The sequence below is a fragment of the Alosa alosa genome, chromosome 10 (assembly GCF_017589495.1).
Source record: "Alosa alosa isolate M-15738 ecotype Scorff River chromosome 10, AALO_Geno_1.1, whole genome shotgun sequence".
NCBI lineage: Eukaryota > Metazoa > Chordata > Actinopteri > Clupeiformes > Clupeidae > Alosa > Alosa alosa.
Genome location: NC_063198.1, coordinates 7,346,246 through 7,362,431, shown reverse-complemented (window position 1 = coordinate 7,362,431; position 16,186 = coordinate 7,346,246). Strand labels below are relative to the sequence as shown.

At 39.4% G+C, this 16,186-nt stretch overlaps 2 protein-coding genes across 3 annotated transcripts; one reads left to right on the top strand and one right to left on the bottom strand.

Annotated features, from left to right (window-relative positions):
• The first annotated feature begins 1,440 nt into the window (after positions 1-1,440).
• zgc:174945 (uncharacterized protein LOC793867 homolog) lies at positions 1,441-3,301 on the top strand. The gene is made up of 4 exons (XM_048255788.1): positions 1,441-1,636; positions 2,315-2,641; positions 2,778-2,893; positions 3,070-3,301. The coding sequence occupies exons 1-4, from the start codon at positions 1,483-1,485 to the stop codon at positions 3,079-3,081; spliced, it is 609 nt and encodes a 202-aa protein (XP_048111745.1). The 5' UTR covers positions 1,441-1,482; the 3' UTR covers positions 3,082-3,301.
• Positions 3,302-4,035: 734 nt separating this feature from the next.
• On the bottom strand, positions 4,036-14,671 carry LOC125302468 (proliferation-associated protein 2G4). 2 transcript variants are annotated; one of them, XM_048255655.1, is made up of 13 exons: positions 14,486-14,671; positions 13,045-13,173; positions 12,331-12,436; positions 11,199-11,268; positions 11,015-11,107; positions 10,787-10,850; positions 10,546-10,624; positions 10,150-10,228; positions 9,720-9,853; positions 9,199-9,293; positions 7,535-7,662; positions 7,285-7,338; positions 4,036-5,437 (listed from the first exon to the last, which is right to left on the bottom strand). In XM_048255655.1, the coding sequence occupies exons 1-13, from the start codon at positions 14,568-14,570 to the stop codon at positions 5,378-5,380; spliced, it is 1,176 nt and encodes a 391-aa protein (XP_048111612.1). In that variant the 5' UTR covers positions 14,571-14,671; the 3' UTR covers positions 4,036-5,377. The 2 variants fall into 2 exon arrangements, with proteins under 2 accessions (XP_048111612.1, XP_048111614.1); XM_048255657.1 differs by lacking the exon at positions 4,036-5,437 and adding an exon at positions 5,677-6,847.
• Positions 14,672-16,186: the final 1,515 nt, after the last annotated feature.

The window sequence follows — 16,186 nt, the reverse complement described above, 5'->3', positions numbered from 1 at the left end:
TTAACCTTCAGGTTCCCCACCCCACCTTTCCCTATCCTCCTCTGTGTGTGTGTGTGTGTGTGTGCGTTTGTGTTTATATGTGTGTATGTGTTTATTCTCAACAGGCTTGTTCTATGTAATCCACTTTCAAATGTTTAGACACATTGATTTTTGAGTGATGTTGAAGTTGATTGTATTCCTAGCTTTTCATAAATAATACATTTTATAGATGTATATCATTTTCATATTACACTAATTTATATAAGGAAGTTGTATCTGTTGAATCAAATGTATTCTATGTCTCTTCAGAATTGATCTTCAATAAATATACAGTATACTTACTTCCTGTATTACTGGTAAGGTACATGTTTTTTCTTTTATATATTATTATTATTATTGTTGACTGTAGCATTTGCTTATATACGAATAAATGGTTTATTCTTATGGACCAAATAAATCTAAACCATTGTGTCTGACTTCATTATTAGTTTTTATGCATACTTTTATGTTTTTGGTGAGAAAGAGAATGTGAATTCTGTCAACATTCTAAATCCCGTTTCCTGCATTTTTTTACACTTATCACTTCATTTATCATAACTTTTGAAAGGTTAATGATATTCCAATTCAGTCTTTTTTGTTAAATAGCCCACAACTTGCTGAACATGTCATATACTCTATATTTTTCTCTATCTCGTATAGAAATATGATGAAAATTCATTTTTATGCGAATGAAATTCAATTTTAACAAATTTCGGTATACATTTGGAGAGGATTTTCAAAGACTGTTCATTACTATATCAACATTACCATATGTATTTTACATCATTTGATAGAACTGACCCTTCTGATTACAATGGTATGTATATCCCATTGATGGTATGTATTATACTCAAGAAATAAGGTTTTTTGTGTAAGGAGGTCATCCAGCACCAAAAATGGAATGTTCGGCACGGACACGAAAGGGTTAAAGTCGTTATTATTCTCTTAGAGTTTATTAAACTCTACATTTGCAACACAAATCCAATATGGTGAAGGAAATCATTATTTCTGGAGATATTCATTTAAGTCCAACTAAAAACGGCACAGACAGTTAATAATGCTTAGATTTTAATCAGGCTTCCCTAATCATAATCTCCAAGGAAGGTATCTGGTGTGTACTGTGGTGTTACATTACATTGGCACATGCATGCTTGCACCATTTTTTTTTTGAGCACACAATACAGCTACATGTGTAGCCTACATGTACATGCAAACATGTCAATTTCGCCAGGGGAGATACAAACAATATAATAAAAGGAAGAAAGAAAGAAAACATAACTCAATTTACATAAATTGAAAAGTACAAATAATGTGTGTGTTCTAACAGCATTCTTACTGCAACAGTGCATGCTTACACTTTCACCTTAGCTTTATTGGTAGGCTACTGACCTAAACAATTCTCTGTGATGTGGGCTGCAAAGAGGAAACAGGCAGAGGTGGTGTGAGGGGTGTTCAGTTCCGTGCATGGTGGTAGGTCTTCACGCTTCGACTGACATTTTGAAACAAGCGTCGTTAACATCTTCACGTGAAATAAAAATGTGGAGTATTGATCAAGCCCTGGGTCTCATTAATATAGTGACGCTTGTCTGCCAACTTCCCTTAACTTTGCAGGCATCAGGTAAGAAATACTTGTGTTTTTTCTACTATAGGCTAGTTTAATTTGAAAATGTATGAGGATTGCTATTACCTGTCTCAAGAAAGCTCATTGTTGCTTTCTTAATGTCCATCAAATTCCTAATTGATATAAGTTAACGTTTGTTTCAATTAAATAGGACAACATGGTGTTAGTAGGAATCATACACTTTCAACACTTTTTTTTTTTTTGGTGTTGTAGACCTATTAGTCCATGCCTGCCTACATAACAATCCACAAGACATCTTCAGTCTAAACACCATTATACATTGTATGTGCCTACATATCATCACGACTATAATGTAGACAAGATTTAAAAAATAAAAAGGTCTCACTAGTAGTGCCAGGTGTGGAACTAGTTTAGGCCTAAGTACTAGACATAGGCCTACATTTTGAATCATGAACCAGTAGGCATTTCTGATATTTCTAGGTGAAAGCTGCTACAAACAGCTAACAACTACAGGCTACACTTTCCTCCGATTTTTAACCACTCAATGCATGGAGAATGTACCTTTGTACCCTTTGACCCCTATCTTTTGGGGGGCCATCTGTGACAATTTCTAATGGGATGAAAACAAAATGTTAGCTTTCACTTTGACATGTTTGTCTTAACATTGTCAGCACGTGCACCATTTCTAAATGTGAATTCTGTTCTTATTCTCAGCTGTTGATGTGCAGTATCCAAAGAAAGAACTAAAACTGATTGAAGGTGACACCATGAAACTGAATTGTACGGTAGTGTATCAGCCGGAAAATTGCACAGAGCTGACAGTCAACTGGTACAGAAGATCTGACAGTGGTGAATGTCAAATTCTATCTGAGCCGGACAGACAACTCATCTCTATGAATGAGACAGAACACCACAACGTGCGAAACAGAGATGTGATGTTTGAGATGTGGAATATCTCTGCCAAAGATGCTGGGCTATTCCAGTGCCGGGCCTCCTGTGGCAGTTCAAACGCTATGGGCCACCTTGTTACTCTCATCATCGGTACGACAACTCATTATGTGAAAATGTTGTCCATAATACAGTTGAACTTGTTTGTACAGTATCAATACTTGTCATTCATGCAGTATTCAAACATCTTATGGACATATTCACATGTTAACCTTCCAGTTTTTTACAGATCAGAGTTCAGCAGGTAGGACTCCAAAGGCAGCTAGCCGCTGTGGGACAAATCGGGCTGACATAGTCCTATTGGTGGCTACAGCGGCAGCACTCTACCTGTGGCTGGAGTGTCAGGTAATACATTTGTTCATCACCCTTTTTACAACCCCCCCCCCACACACACACACACATTTTATACCCACTAAAATTAAATACATACATAGGAAGGTTTATGGTTTTTAATATGCTGCAAGACTGTTATTGTACCTCTTTACATGTGTGACTGGTAAGATGTTTTTTTTTTGTCTTAGATTGTGTCTTGAAGCTGCCTGACAGAGGGCCACAACAGAAGACTCCCATGAAACCAAACAGCACTGTATTTCTTCAGTTATGTTCAGGTGCATCTTACAAAAATAATAATGGAAAAGCTCTTTTTTTTTTCTGTAATTTTGCATCAAAGTAAAACTTTCATATCATCTGGGGCTTCGGACTTGTAACCGGAGGGTTGCCGGTTCGAACCCTGACACACTCCTAACCCCTCACTGCTCCCTGAGTGATGCTGTTGTTGCAGGCAGCTCACTGCGCCGAGATAAGTGTGTGCTTCACCTCAGTGTGTGCTGAGTGTGTTTCACTAATTCACAGATTGGGATAAATGCAGAGACCAAATGTCCCTCACGGGATCAAAAGAGTATATATACTGTACTTATACTTAGATTCATTACACATAAAGTGAAACATGTTAAGCCTTTTTTTGTTTAATCTTGATAATTATGGTTTACAGCTCATGGAAATCCATAATATCAAAATAGAGTTAAGAATTTATAATACAGAAATGTTGACAAAAGATGAGCGCTCATCAGCTAATTAAGTCAAAACACTAGCAAGTTTCCTGAGCCTGTAACCGATCAGTCTGTGCAGGGCAATGGACTTTTCCATTATATTTTAATTTTTTTGAGATGCACCTGTATGCCATTTTATGTTCCACGACTATCACATTATTATGCACTGTAAGCAATATTTGTTAGTCTCCTTTAACATCTAGTTTTACCTTCTGGTTATTTTTTTTTCGCCCTGTGAATTCCACCTGGCATGTCAACTGGTTTGAAATATTTTCTCCACTTCTGAATGTTATGTGCATGCTACTGGGCCAACCTTCTGAGCCTTTTTCTTTTTGTAACACCATCTCCCAGAGTAAAATCAATGTTGAAATGTATACATAATTGATAATTGCAATTTTGTTTTCATACAACAATAATTAATAACTGCACAACCATTAATAAAAACATAATCAAAGGTTACTTTATTTTCATTAGTTGTAAAACAGTCCCATGGGTTTGGGCTTCCTACAAAAACAAGATGTCACCAATCTCATCACACCTTGTACTCAAGCCACCTGTATATCAAAAGCTCTGGACACCAATCCATTTCACTAGGAATGAAACGACTGTAAAACATAAAACCTTGAAATTCATTCCCCTTCCTCAATCAGGTTGATGTACGCTTCAAAGAGGTTCAGATGATGCAACACCAATGCTGTGTATGTACAGTACGTGTAGGGAAATGTAATCCAATTATATAGAAAACATTTCTGGGGGTATTTCACTTGGAATAAATGGGTAGTAGGGGATCATAAACAACCAAAAAATAAAAGAATAGGGATTTACCATCTGTTCAATTTTGGAGTGCTATAATGGGTAAGCTTTCATCAAAATGACCGTGTGAAAGAGGTCAAGCAAGCTCCTGGAGGAGAAAGGGATGGCAGTACTGGGATAACCCCAAAAGTTCCCCATCTTGTGGTCCTCCAATCTAACTAACTACCTGACAAGACAAGTGTGCAGGAATTCAGAGTTCCTTCTCTGGAATTCCTATTCTAATGCCCCAATGGAAAGGTGTACGTTCTTAAGAAGTGCTAGAGGAAAAGATAGAAGGATAGATTCATACTCTACTTTCCATTCAAAGAAACACCAAAGTGGAAATGTTGGTTTTACAAACACTTCATTTACTCTCTCGAAGTTAGACTGGTTCTTGTATGTTAAGGGTTAATTATTGCAACTTCAAGTGATAAAGGTACAACTATAAATAGCCCATCACACTTGGTGTTTATGGGGGACAAACTTTTGCTTAAATTTTGTATGACGATATATCTCATATTCTTTTTAGTATGCTGGAAAGCGCAACTCTAACAAAGAATTGCGCATGGACACCTTATTTTGACATTTCTTTCCTTTTTTTTTTTAATTAATTGCATGTGAAAAAAGGCATAGTTCCAGTTTCCGTTCAAAATGGGTTTTTGCAAAGAATGTACCATACAGGATATGGAATTGTTGAAATCTAAGAGGTTGCCTTGCATGTCTAATGTGACTAAATATGACAAAAGATTGTCTTCTTGACAACTCAAGGCATTTCTGGGGCATCACAATAGGCCAGCTGTCAATCTCACACACATATTTTGTGAGGGGCTAGTCACTAGAAAGGTACACTGGCTCCTAATGGGATAAGCAACTGGGGATGGGGGTATTTTTTTCTCTCTGTAGTTTCTGTACTTTTGGGTGTGTGCATGTCTGAAACCATACGTGTGCATGGGTGTCAGTGTTTTTTTTTTGTTTGTTGGTTGTTGATCTATTCTGCAACCTCGTTCTCGGCTGGCTGACCAGTGGCATTCTCCGCCGTCTTGGAAGCCTATAAACCAGAGAGAAGAAAAACCGAAGATTATATTATGCGTCAAATTATAGATCCATACACAATTCATAAAAGTACCAATTTCCTCTCGAAAATTTGAAAACAAAGATGTTTTTAATACTTCAGAATAATATTTGATTGATGATATACCTTACATTTGTAAGTAGCGATAAGTAAGTAAATTTGAACAAAATCTGGTTTGTTTTTTAACAGGAGATTTTACCCCCTAAATTATCTATAAAATATCTATAAAATATATATACTGTTTACCATGTGCGGAGTTTGGTGCTGGGCTGTTATTTGGCTATTTATGCGTCCCGATATACAGAATTAATGTATGAGGGGGAGGAAAAGAATTCCCCAACGCACAGCGTCTGGGTGATAATCATCAATATTAGGCATTCAAGCCCTTTAGAACACGGAAAAGGAACAAACGGTTCAGTTTGTTATACTACTTTCTTAGGTCCTGACAGTAATAACGGTGGGCAGTTAGGTTGTTTACAGTTGATTCCATCGTTGCGAAGTCTGCTTCCAGCCTCAATCCTTGTTTACTGTGGTTGTTATAGTTACCATTCTATGAGCATTGTTATACGGTGATTGAACTTTTTTTTTACCAGATCTACTTCACAGGTATCCCGTTATTCCTTTTAGTTCTTTGCCTCTGCCTCATCCATTAATTCCGTATAACGGAACACCTCAGCAGTCGTTATGTAAGGGATAACGACCGCCGAGGTATCCTGTTATACAGAATTAATGGAGGCAAGGGCCACTATGGGAAGGCAAAGAACTCCGACACGCATCGTCTGGGTGATAATCATCAATATTAGGTATTCAAGCCCAACGTAGCCTACTGTGCAATAATAACCAGCAATGAAGGTGTCCATTCTACTTTGTTTTCATTTATCATATTGTGATCTTTATTTCATTTGCATGTATTGCAACCTACAGCTCACTTATTATCTTAGGCCTGGTACATTCAAAGACAAGAAATAGGCTAAGCCCCACCTCTTTCTATAACCAGTGGCAAGGTATGTTCTCAATTGTTTTACTTTGTAATTCTTTTACTTGAATGTTCCAGATAAACACCTGTAAAATAATCTATTCCTGTTATGTGTTGTAGAAAGAGCTACAAGGATATTGATATGTTTACAGCCACACACATCTGTAAAGTCTTGAAACAGTCATGCAATATAGATTATGGTCATACAATATAGACTACAGAATGATTGTGTACATTCAAGCACACACAAAATCAGCCTTTTTGCCTCTACTGTCGTTCACACAAACCTCCAGGTTCTTCGCCCACTTTTCCCCCTCAATTAAATTGTACATCTGGTATTTGGCTACAGAAGTTTTGGCAACTACTCTTGTTGCACATGGAGGAGTGCATGCAGGGCGTTTTCATTTCTCCTAAGTAGAGAGGAATATATTATTTTGTACACAACAATCTCAGGGTGCGAGTTTCACAGTATATCTTGCCGACAATACATGTGCACTGTGGCAAGAGCAGGAGCAAAGCACAAAGTGGGCAGAGTCAGGCCGAAGTTATTTAATAAAAGATAGATAGATAGATCAGAATTCAACACTGGTTGCATGTCACTTCACCGGAGAAGTCTCGTCCATTTCAAAGTCCCTGCCTTGATATAGCTTCCTGCTACTTATATCGCCACTAAATTTGGGCCCTCAATGTTAATAGAATTTGTGGAAGCTTTCCTAATTCCCCACATGCCTAAATCAGGTAACCACATTTTGGGTGGGTGCCCACAGTTTGGGAAGACCGGGTCTTAAGATATGTTGGTATGATTGTTTGTTGGTCGCATTGTTTGGTACGACAGTTTGACACCCACCTTCTTCTTCTTTTTCTTTTGTGCTTTACGACTGGCCGAACTCTGTATCAGAGACTGTTAAGAAAAAAAAAAGAAAGCAGCCTTAGACAATAATCCAGGGTATTAGGACATACTTTTAGTGACATACATACATACATACATACATACATCCATCTAAAGTTCTCTGCATCATCCATTCTATTACAACATAATGAGGCAGTTCTTCTCTACAAAAGACAGGGTGGATGGTTCTTCACAACATAAAACGCACCTTGAGCTCAGCATCCTGGACCTCATGTTCTGATTTGTAGAGTTCTGGCTCGAGGGGTCCACTGGTGATTCTCAAGGGCCCATTGGCCATGAGCAGCACTGTGAACTTGAACTGGGCCACAAACTCACCTAGGAGAGGAAAAGCACGAAAATTCATTAGAATGCATTTGCTTTTTTTCTGTTGCATTAGGGTGTGTACACACATGCATGTAGAGTGCTTTGGATCCCTCATATCCTCAAGGGTTATGTTCCATAAGGGTTATGTTCCAAGACCTGCCGCAGATAGCTGAAACTGTAGCAAATAGTAGATGTAGCAAATGCCATACAGTATATAACTTGTTCTTCCATGTATACATGCCCATGATCAAGTTTAATTCATAACATAGTAGGGCTGGGACAGTAACCGCATTACTGCGGTCACGTGACACCTACCGCAGGTCTGAGCTCGTTACCATCACCGCAAAAAAATAAATAAATAAATAATAATAATAATAATGAAAAAATCTGTGAAACATTGGCCTGCACATGTGTGCACATAGTGTGTAATGTCGATGTGTTATGTGAGGGATCATCTTATTACATGGATTCAAAACTTATCAAAAGATGAAGCAAACCAGACCTTTCGTGGGCTTGTTTGGGAGCGCAATGTTTCAACATTCCATTTGTGCTTACAATGCGAGAGTAGGGGAGAACCGGCATAATCGTAACTTTTCTATTCTCTCTGTTTAAACTCGATTTACACTAAGATGATAGACTTGAAAGCTGTGAAATTTGGCCAAAAAGTAGTCATACATGTTTACTCCAACAGAATTAAAAAATATGTTCTAGTTTGTTTAGAATTTAACTTCAACATGTAGCTTTTGCTACAACCTGACACAGCCATTAAAAAGTGTGGTAGCCTACCGTTGTAACATTAGCATAAGCGTTGAAGTTTGATGAATGAAGATGAATTAACATTGCTAAAATCCTTGTTGATTAACTAATTATTTCTTTCATGTCTGAAGCACTTGGTAAAAGTGATCTTTGAAGTTGCTGTGGCTGTATTAAGTTTAATTGGGTATGATCTCAGCACAAAATTCATAATCCATAACTCATAATCAGAAGGGGAGGGCTCTTGAATGAATGGGGGAAAGTTTTACATAGATCTCCGAGTACTCTTGGTATGGAACCCCCCCCCCCCCCCTGAAAACTAACGGTTTTACCTAGCTCGAGTTGCTACAGCCAGCAGCTAATGCAACCAGGCAGCTACAGCGCTACACTCTGGGGGCACGTCCATGGGAGTTCACAGACATGCCCCTAGAGTGTAGCACTGTAGCTGTCAGATTTCTCCTTCAATTCTGAATGGAATAATGACAAGGGGTAAATCAATCCTATGTCAGTCCTCTATTCTTTCCTATGTCTTAGCCCCTCCACACGAAGTCAAGGACAGACATACTGTACATGAGAAATGAGATCATATAAAGTCATCATTAGTTAAGCATGATTGTGCAGACTAGAGTGGTTCCAAATTTAAAATATAAACCGTTTAGTTTCATAATTATCCACTCAATATTTTTGGTCATGATAAACTGTGAATAACTGAAATCACAGCAACAGTCTGCGAATACAGGGGTTCCGCTGTAGTCGCTCAGTAGGCTGTACATACAAAAGGCAGGAGAAGCTCACCGTCCTTCTCGTTGAGTACGTTGAAAGGCTGAAGGAGCTCGTGTTTGGCACACTCCACCACTCCCAAACGGGCTTTTCCCTCATCCTCAAACGCCCTGCAACAAAACGCGACACACTAATGAGGCAAGAGGTACGCAAAGACACAGCATAAAAAGAAAACTAAAATCTAAAATCTAGCTAAAAACAGATCAATAAGGGCCCCAATTATTTCTATGAAAAGACCGAAACACACCCAGCCATATTTGAATACATAGACTTGCATCCGAAATGTTACACTGAAAACACACCTATAACCATTACCAACCATGTCTTGTGTTATTAGATTAACATTTAAGAACAGCTTTTTAAATCTGAATACTTTGCAATTCATCTAGTATTCACCATCAGACGTTTATTTTCATCACGGTACTGACAAGTAAGATCATCATATGTGTCTCACTTGACTCATTACATGGATATGAACAGATGGACTGACTGAATACAAGAACATTTCTAAATGCAAAGACTTGACAACGGGTTACCTAAGAGTGAAGGGCATTGCATCAAAGCGTCGCTCCACTTCGCTGAAAAACATTCTGGAGGTCTTCATCTTCAGGCCATACTGCTTGCTAGGGTCCCTTTTGTAGATGGTGGTCCTTTGTCCACCATCTCTTGCCTAAAGAATGGATGGACAGGTGAGTTAAAATAAATACATAAAATAAATAAATAACAACTTCATATAGCACCTTACAAACAAGTCATATTGCTATTCTAAGAGCTTTGCAAAGGACAAAAAAACAATGTGCCATGATTGAGACTAATGCATGAAGGTTAAAAGGGAGGAAGTGCAGACTGATTTCCTGTAAACGCCTCAAGTGCTACACTGTTTGTTAACCACGACCAAATGCATAATTCTGTGAGAAGTCTTTCACTAAGAGCTTATGTAAAAGGTGGACAAATAAATTCTCATACCTTTCCTTCTCCTGAGCTGATCAAGACATCCACGGCATACACCTCATGCACCTCAAACTCTGCCTTCTCATGGTCCTTCCTGTGGACACACACACACAAATCTTTAACTACTTGCCTTTGAAGTGAGAAAAGAGGGGTCTTCAGCCACACACATGAGGGTGTGATCTCATACTATCCGTGTTGTACTTCGTTCCTCTCCCTCATGGAACAGTGAATATATGCACAACCTTATGAGCTGACCCTTGATCTAGACCAACTCCAATAGGTAAAGGGGTTTAACTCCACCCATGCAACAGCCCTCCACCAAGTTTCATGACTATTGACTAGTTAAGTCTAAATGCATCCTACTAACAGACAAACAAACACATGACCTCCAAAAACTGAGATAATGAATACCTTTGCTGGTCTGTTGGGTTCTGAATAATGGTCTTTTCTCCATCAATGACATGCTGCTTCAGCTGATGAGAAAGCATGCCTGAGGGGGGGAAAAAAGATGTGGTGGTGGTTGGGGGAGCACTCAGCCAATGCACTCTTAAACTATAAATAACTCCAACTACACAAGGCCCTAACCACACATATATAGTTTGTATGTGTGTGAAGGCACTCTCAATGACGTGTCGCCAGGTTTCACACTCACCCTCAATAGGAGTGCATTTGAATGACTGAGCGATCTTGTTCCAGGCCTCGGTCACCTGAGAGTTCTGATTGAGTGAAGCACAAGTGGACCAAATTATTAAAACGTCTAAAGCAAAAACATAATTTCCTTCCCCCTTTTAAAACATGAGCACAGGCTACTTTGTATCCAAGTATGAACACAATTATGGCGTCTCTGGTTAGTAGTCTGTGCCTTGATGCAGTAGCTTACCTGGTTGCCAGGTTTGACGAGCCGCAGGGCTGCCTCCGCGCACAAGTGGGCAGCTTTGATCACATCGGCTTTCCTGCCAGTAACAGGGTTGTCCTGTTGCCAAGAGGAGAGCGATCAAGAAGTTAGAACACAAAATGTCTGCAGGCGGGCAGGTGGGTCGTGTCGTGTCGTGTTGCAGACTTACCCTACTGGCTCCGATGACAAAGCTGTGAGCCACATTGGAGATGAATCCATCGACATGGACTCCGAGGTCACTGTGGCAGATGTGACGGAATGGACAGAGTGACAGAAGCCATATGTGAAAAGGTAGAATGAGAAGGGAAGACATGGAGATACCATATGTGGTGATGGGATAAAGGGAAGAGAGTAATGACAACATATTAAGGACAGTTAAGGACAGAGTAGGGCAAGTAATGACAGTGACTACATTTAAATACACACCAATATTCTGAAATGAACCCAACAAAGACCGTTGAACTAATGGCCTGGCCCACGCCTGAATTCTTTAGAACTTTAAAGGGGAATTCCGGTGATGTCACATAGATCTCTGTCACGTTCATAGAGTACCGTCGGTACGAAAAAAAACGAAAACAATCATGAACATGCCCCCAGAGTGTAGCCCTGTAGCTGCCTGGCTCCTTCAGCTGTTGGCTGCAGCAACACGAGCTAGGTAAAGCCAATCTTTTATTTTCTTGTACCAACAGTATTCGGTGAGCTTGAGAAAAGGAGATCTACATGGAAAAATAGCCGAAATTCCCCTTTAAGAAGACTAGGAACATGTAGAGTGGAATTTTTCAGAATATTTCTCTAAACAATCAAATAAAGGCCCTCACCAGACTATCCCCACGGAATTTCATCAGATTATTGTGTGCATGTAAATATAGGCACTTTCACTGCAAACGCATCCAAATAAATAGCAAACGCATTCAACAAACATTGTGATGCAAGAAACATTAGCCAACTGAATAACACAGATGACATATATAACCCATTAGTGCAGAAGAATTCAACTGACAGCACAGAGCTACTGGTTCATAACTTGAATGACAAGTCCACAGGGGCAGCACAGAAGACAACAGACAAGACAAAGAGGGATTATAATAAGAAGGGGAAATGAGACGGCAGCACACAGGACAGCAGGCTGACCACACTGGGGACGGACACTTGAGCGGCACGACACAGCACAGCACAGCAGACACGCGGGACAATAGGCAAGGACACGGTGGGAGGGGAGAAGAGTTGAGGCACAGAAGGAGTGGGTGGGGGAGGAAGAGACCAGAGACACGCAGGAGGGTTACTGGAGATGCGGTGCCTACATTTTGACCAGGTCTCCGTCTTTTAGCGTGTAGTCAGGGTCACTCTTCAGGGGAGAGAAGTGGCATACACAGTTATTGACTGACACGCAGGTGGGGAACGCAATGCCTGAAAAAAGGGAAGGGCGAGAGAAACAAGCACCAGAGGGCATGTCAAACTCAGATAATCAAGAGTCTTTGCGCATGTTGTGTGTGTGCTCCAGGTGGTAGTGGTGCTGTGGCTCAATACACAAGGGAACGCTCCAAAGAGCGTAGTAAGATTTTCTATTGGCAGGGAAACCAAAGCTCCAGCCGCAATACAGTCTGGGATTCTCCAAATATATTAACATCGTTAATATATTTAAGTAAACAAAAGTTAAAAGCACATATACTTTATCCTTACATGCACTAAATATCTGGCAGCTTTCTGCCAATATAGGGTGTAGTGTTATGCAAAACATTTTTCTCGAAATGAAAAGTACTCATACTTTTTTTTTTTTAAAGGCCTGTGGCAAGTCTCATCATGAAATCCTATTCAGTTCCGTGCAAATTAACTTTAAAGCACTTAAGCTTTAAAAGGTCATCTTTCAGTTGCACTTTCTTTCAAGACACCTGTCATCGATGAAGCACATTTGCTTTTTCCATGTCTGAAAACCAGTTTACATTCAAAAACGGAATGAGATTGTTTTCTTACACCTTTCTTTTGATAATTTAATATGTCCTAACTACCGCTCTAACCTTTCTTCATGTCCTTCTCCCTCTTGAAGATCTTGCCAGTCTCGGCCATAATGTGAGCGTCGCCCTTCTCACACAAACTGAGCACCGACACCCCAGGTTTCGCCACCTCAATCACCACCTTGAGGGCCTCTGGGAGAGAAACACAAAGGGAACAAGGTCAGAAGACTCCAAAAACTGAAAGATGCAGAGAGGACACAATGGAAGATATATAGAGACATTCTGGTAAAAACTGCAGGCATTTTCAGTTTTTCAGTCCTACCTTTATTGAATAAATTACATTCAAGGCAACATCAGACAGGTTGCTTTTCTTTAATCATACAAAAGTGTGCCTTCTCATTTGTAAATTTTCTTAAGGAATGCTTAAAAAACAGGCTGTCTGTTAAGGTAATAAGGACTGCCATATATCATCATGCCTTTAATTACTCCCCGATGCACCTGTTGCAGTTACAGTCTATGTCAGTGTCACAGCTCTAGTATCAGCCTATGAGCTGTGCAAGGTCAGTCCTCAGAAGACCAGGACCTAACATTACCAATAAAGATGACTGGCTGAGCCAAAAATACAATGCCCGCTGATAATGTCTAACGTAGCTGGCCCACCATAGATGAGCCCGCAACCAAGTTCATGCAGTATTGAAAACTTGAAAACGAGACAGTAGCTAACGTTACAAACCAAAGATTCACTTACTGCCTAGTAGGAAACATGTAAGCATTAAGGTTAAGTTAGATGAATTACTTTGGCACTGGTTCAACAAAATAGGCAACGTTAATATTCATTTGCAAGAAAAGTTCAATGGCAAACGTATCGATAGCTGGTACACTTGTGCCAACTAATGAACCCACGATAACCTCGTCATTCTTCCCTCAATTCAATGTGTGTGTCTGCAGATTTCTCTTAAAACTCCTTGTCCCAATAATGCGTCTGTTGCAATAAAGATATCTAAATCTCAGAAACTGGTAATAGCAATGAAATTCATGAGCTTCAGCTTGCTACTGCTGCAACAGTTGACAACTGTGACAAGGATAAGCATGATGCTAGCTTGCAAGCTAGCCACATTAGCTTCCCTCGCTACACATAATATGGACTTGTCACAAAACATTGCATTCGAAGCACATGGGTGGGCGTTCGGTCCGGTCTGGAGCTTATACTAGCAAGAAGCACAAAGAAGTCTTTGGCTCTACATGCCAGCATGAAAACACAAGTATCAACGGTTTGAAATGAAGATTTGCTAACCTAGGCCCATTAACCTCCCACTGTTTGCCCACGTTCATAAGCTGCGAAGCCTATCACAGCACATGGTGGATACATGAAGCTAACCCATTGCTAACTAGCTGACGAGCTCAACAGGGAACGCTAGCATTACCAGACAGGCCAAGAACTGCTGGCACAGGTCACCTCACTAAAACAATACACTAAGTTCCTTCACTATATAACATTACTTACGGTTGGCAATGTCACCTCCCATTTTATACTTGGTGACAACCAAGTCTTCGGCGATGGTCTGTTCTTGCTGTTCTTCGTCAGACATCTTTACAGCGGCTTTACAGGCAACCTACTATACAATCTTCCTGGGCGGCAAGATCAGCCACGCTTGAAAGCTCTACACCGATGCTCTTGGCCCGGCCTCCACAACCACATGGCCCCTCCCATATGGTGCCGTACCGTCACCAACGTACGTCACAACCTAGTGTGCCGCCAAATATATCCTAGTGCATTATGGTTAATTTTGTAGTTCTTTATTGTAGGCCTACTGTACACTGAGTGTGGCCTACCTAAACTTCTGAGATTCTTTCAACAGTAGTGTTACACATGTGTTCACTGTCTGTATCTGCATCATAAAATTGGCTGTGGTCTGATCATCACCATATAAGTTAGGCCTACCGACTGTTTTTTACTGATTACACACAAATGATTGTCCATAATGAATATATATATATATATATATATATATATATATATATATATATATATATGTCTGTTAAGGTAATATATATATATATGTGTGTGTGTGTATATATATATAATTTATTTATATAATATCAGAGACATTGGACTAAAAATATTCTTAACAATGGCAAGATCGATTTTGACCACTTGATATCTTCAAATAAGATTCAGACATAATAAACCCTTATTTAGCCAGCCTACTCTTTAACACAACCAGCCACAATCTAGAATTAGTTTGTCTCTTTGCACTGGCAGGATCAAAAAGTCAACAAAGCCCAAATTTATTTGTTTGTTTATTTAAAAAGAAATAAAGCACTAAGATCCATCAATGAGTGATATTATTGCAGGAAAAATACAAAATTTGTGTTGATAAGTAAGTAAGTTAGCTTGTTAACTGGACAATTTATAGGCTAAAGGTATGAATTACAGATCTGAACCACAGAGGGAATACTCTCAAAAGTTACAAAAAAGAAAGAAAGCTTATTTGTTATTTTCAATAGGCTACAGGACACATCATACAAGAATAAACGTAACAGATACCCTGAATCATTATTGACATACAAAAACTATATACTGTTTCTTCATATCTAGTCGTCAACTGTCCTTACAATGGCAACTGACAATTTTGCAATGTTTCAATGGAAAATAAATGTTTGCGAAATGCATTTGATGAATTGTAATACCCCTTGTCACTGGAAAATCCAGTAACTCTGAGTAACTCTAATATCTCTGAGTTGATTTTGACTAACTTGTACCACAGTTTGCAGATGCACTGTAAACATAGACTGTAAGCTGTAAGAGGAACTTGAACCTGAGAGGTTAATTGATCGCACTACACTAGGTGGTGCTAAATGGACTGATTGCTACGTTTGTCTGCATAATACATTACAGTTTTTTCTGAATGCTTAAACACATTTTTTGTAACTATGGCTTTTTTTGCAAAACTCTACACACAAATGGCAAAACCACTCACTGAGTTCGGAAAACTAAAAGCACAAACACTGCTTTGCACTCAGTTTGCAATTTTGTAACACACACTTTGCACAACTGTAGGCACAATGGCTATTATTTACACTATTTTGCCAACTCTCTGGCACACTTTCTCATGTGAAAACTGTTTTAGATAATTAGTTCATTTTGCAATCAGCCTAAGCACTATAAATAAGCCACAGGTAATGTACAATGGGTACAATGGAG

Excerpts from the sequence above, each read along its gene's own strand:
- zgc:174945 (XM_048255788.1), top strand. The coding sequence starts at position 1,483 with ATGGTGGTAGGTCTTCACGCTTCGACTGACATTTTGAAACAAGCGTCG. Across the intron at positions 1,637-2,314 it reads CTTAACTTTGCAGGCATCAG|CTGTTGATGTGCAGTATCCA; the intron begins GTAAGAAATACT and ends TCTTATTCTCAG. Across the intron at positions 2,642-2,777 it reads CCTTGTTACTCTCATCATCG|ATCAGAGTTCAGCAGGTAGG; the intron begins GTACGACAACTC and ends AGTTTTTTACAG.
- LOC125302468 (XM_048255655.1), bottom strand. The coding sequence starts at position 14,570 with ATGTCTGACGAAGAACAGCAAGAACAGACCATCGCCGAAGACTTGGTT. Across the intron at positions 9,854-10,149 it reads TCAGCTCAGGAGAAGGAAAG|GCAAGAGATGGTGGACAAAG; the intron begins GTATGAGAATTT and ends TCCATTCTTTAG. Across the intron at positions 9,294-9,719 it reads GCAATGCCCTTCACTCTTAG|GGCGTTTGAGGATGAGGGAA; the intron begins GTAACCCGTTGT and ends GTTTTGTTGCAG.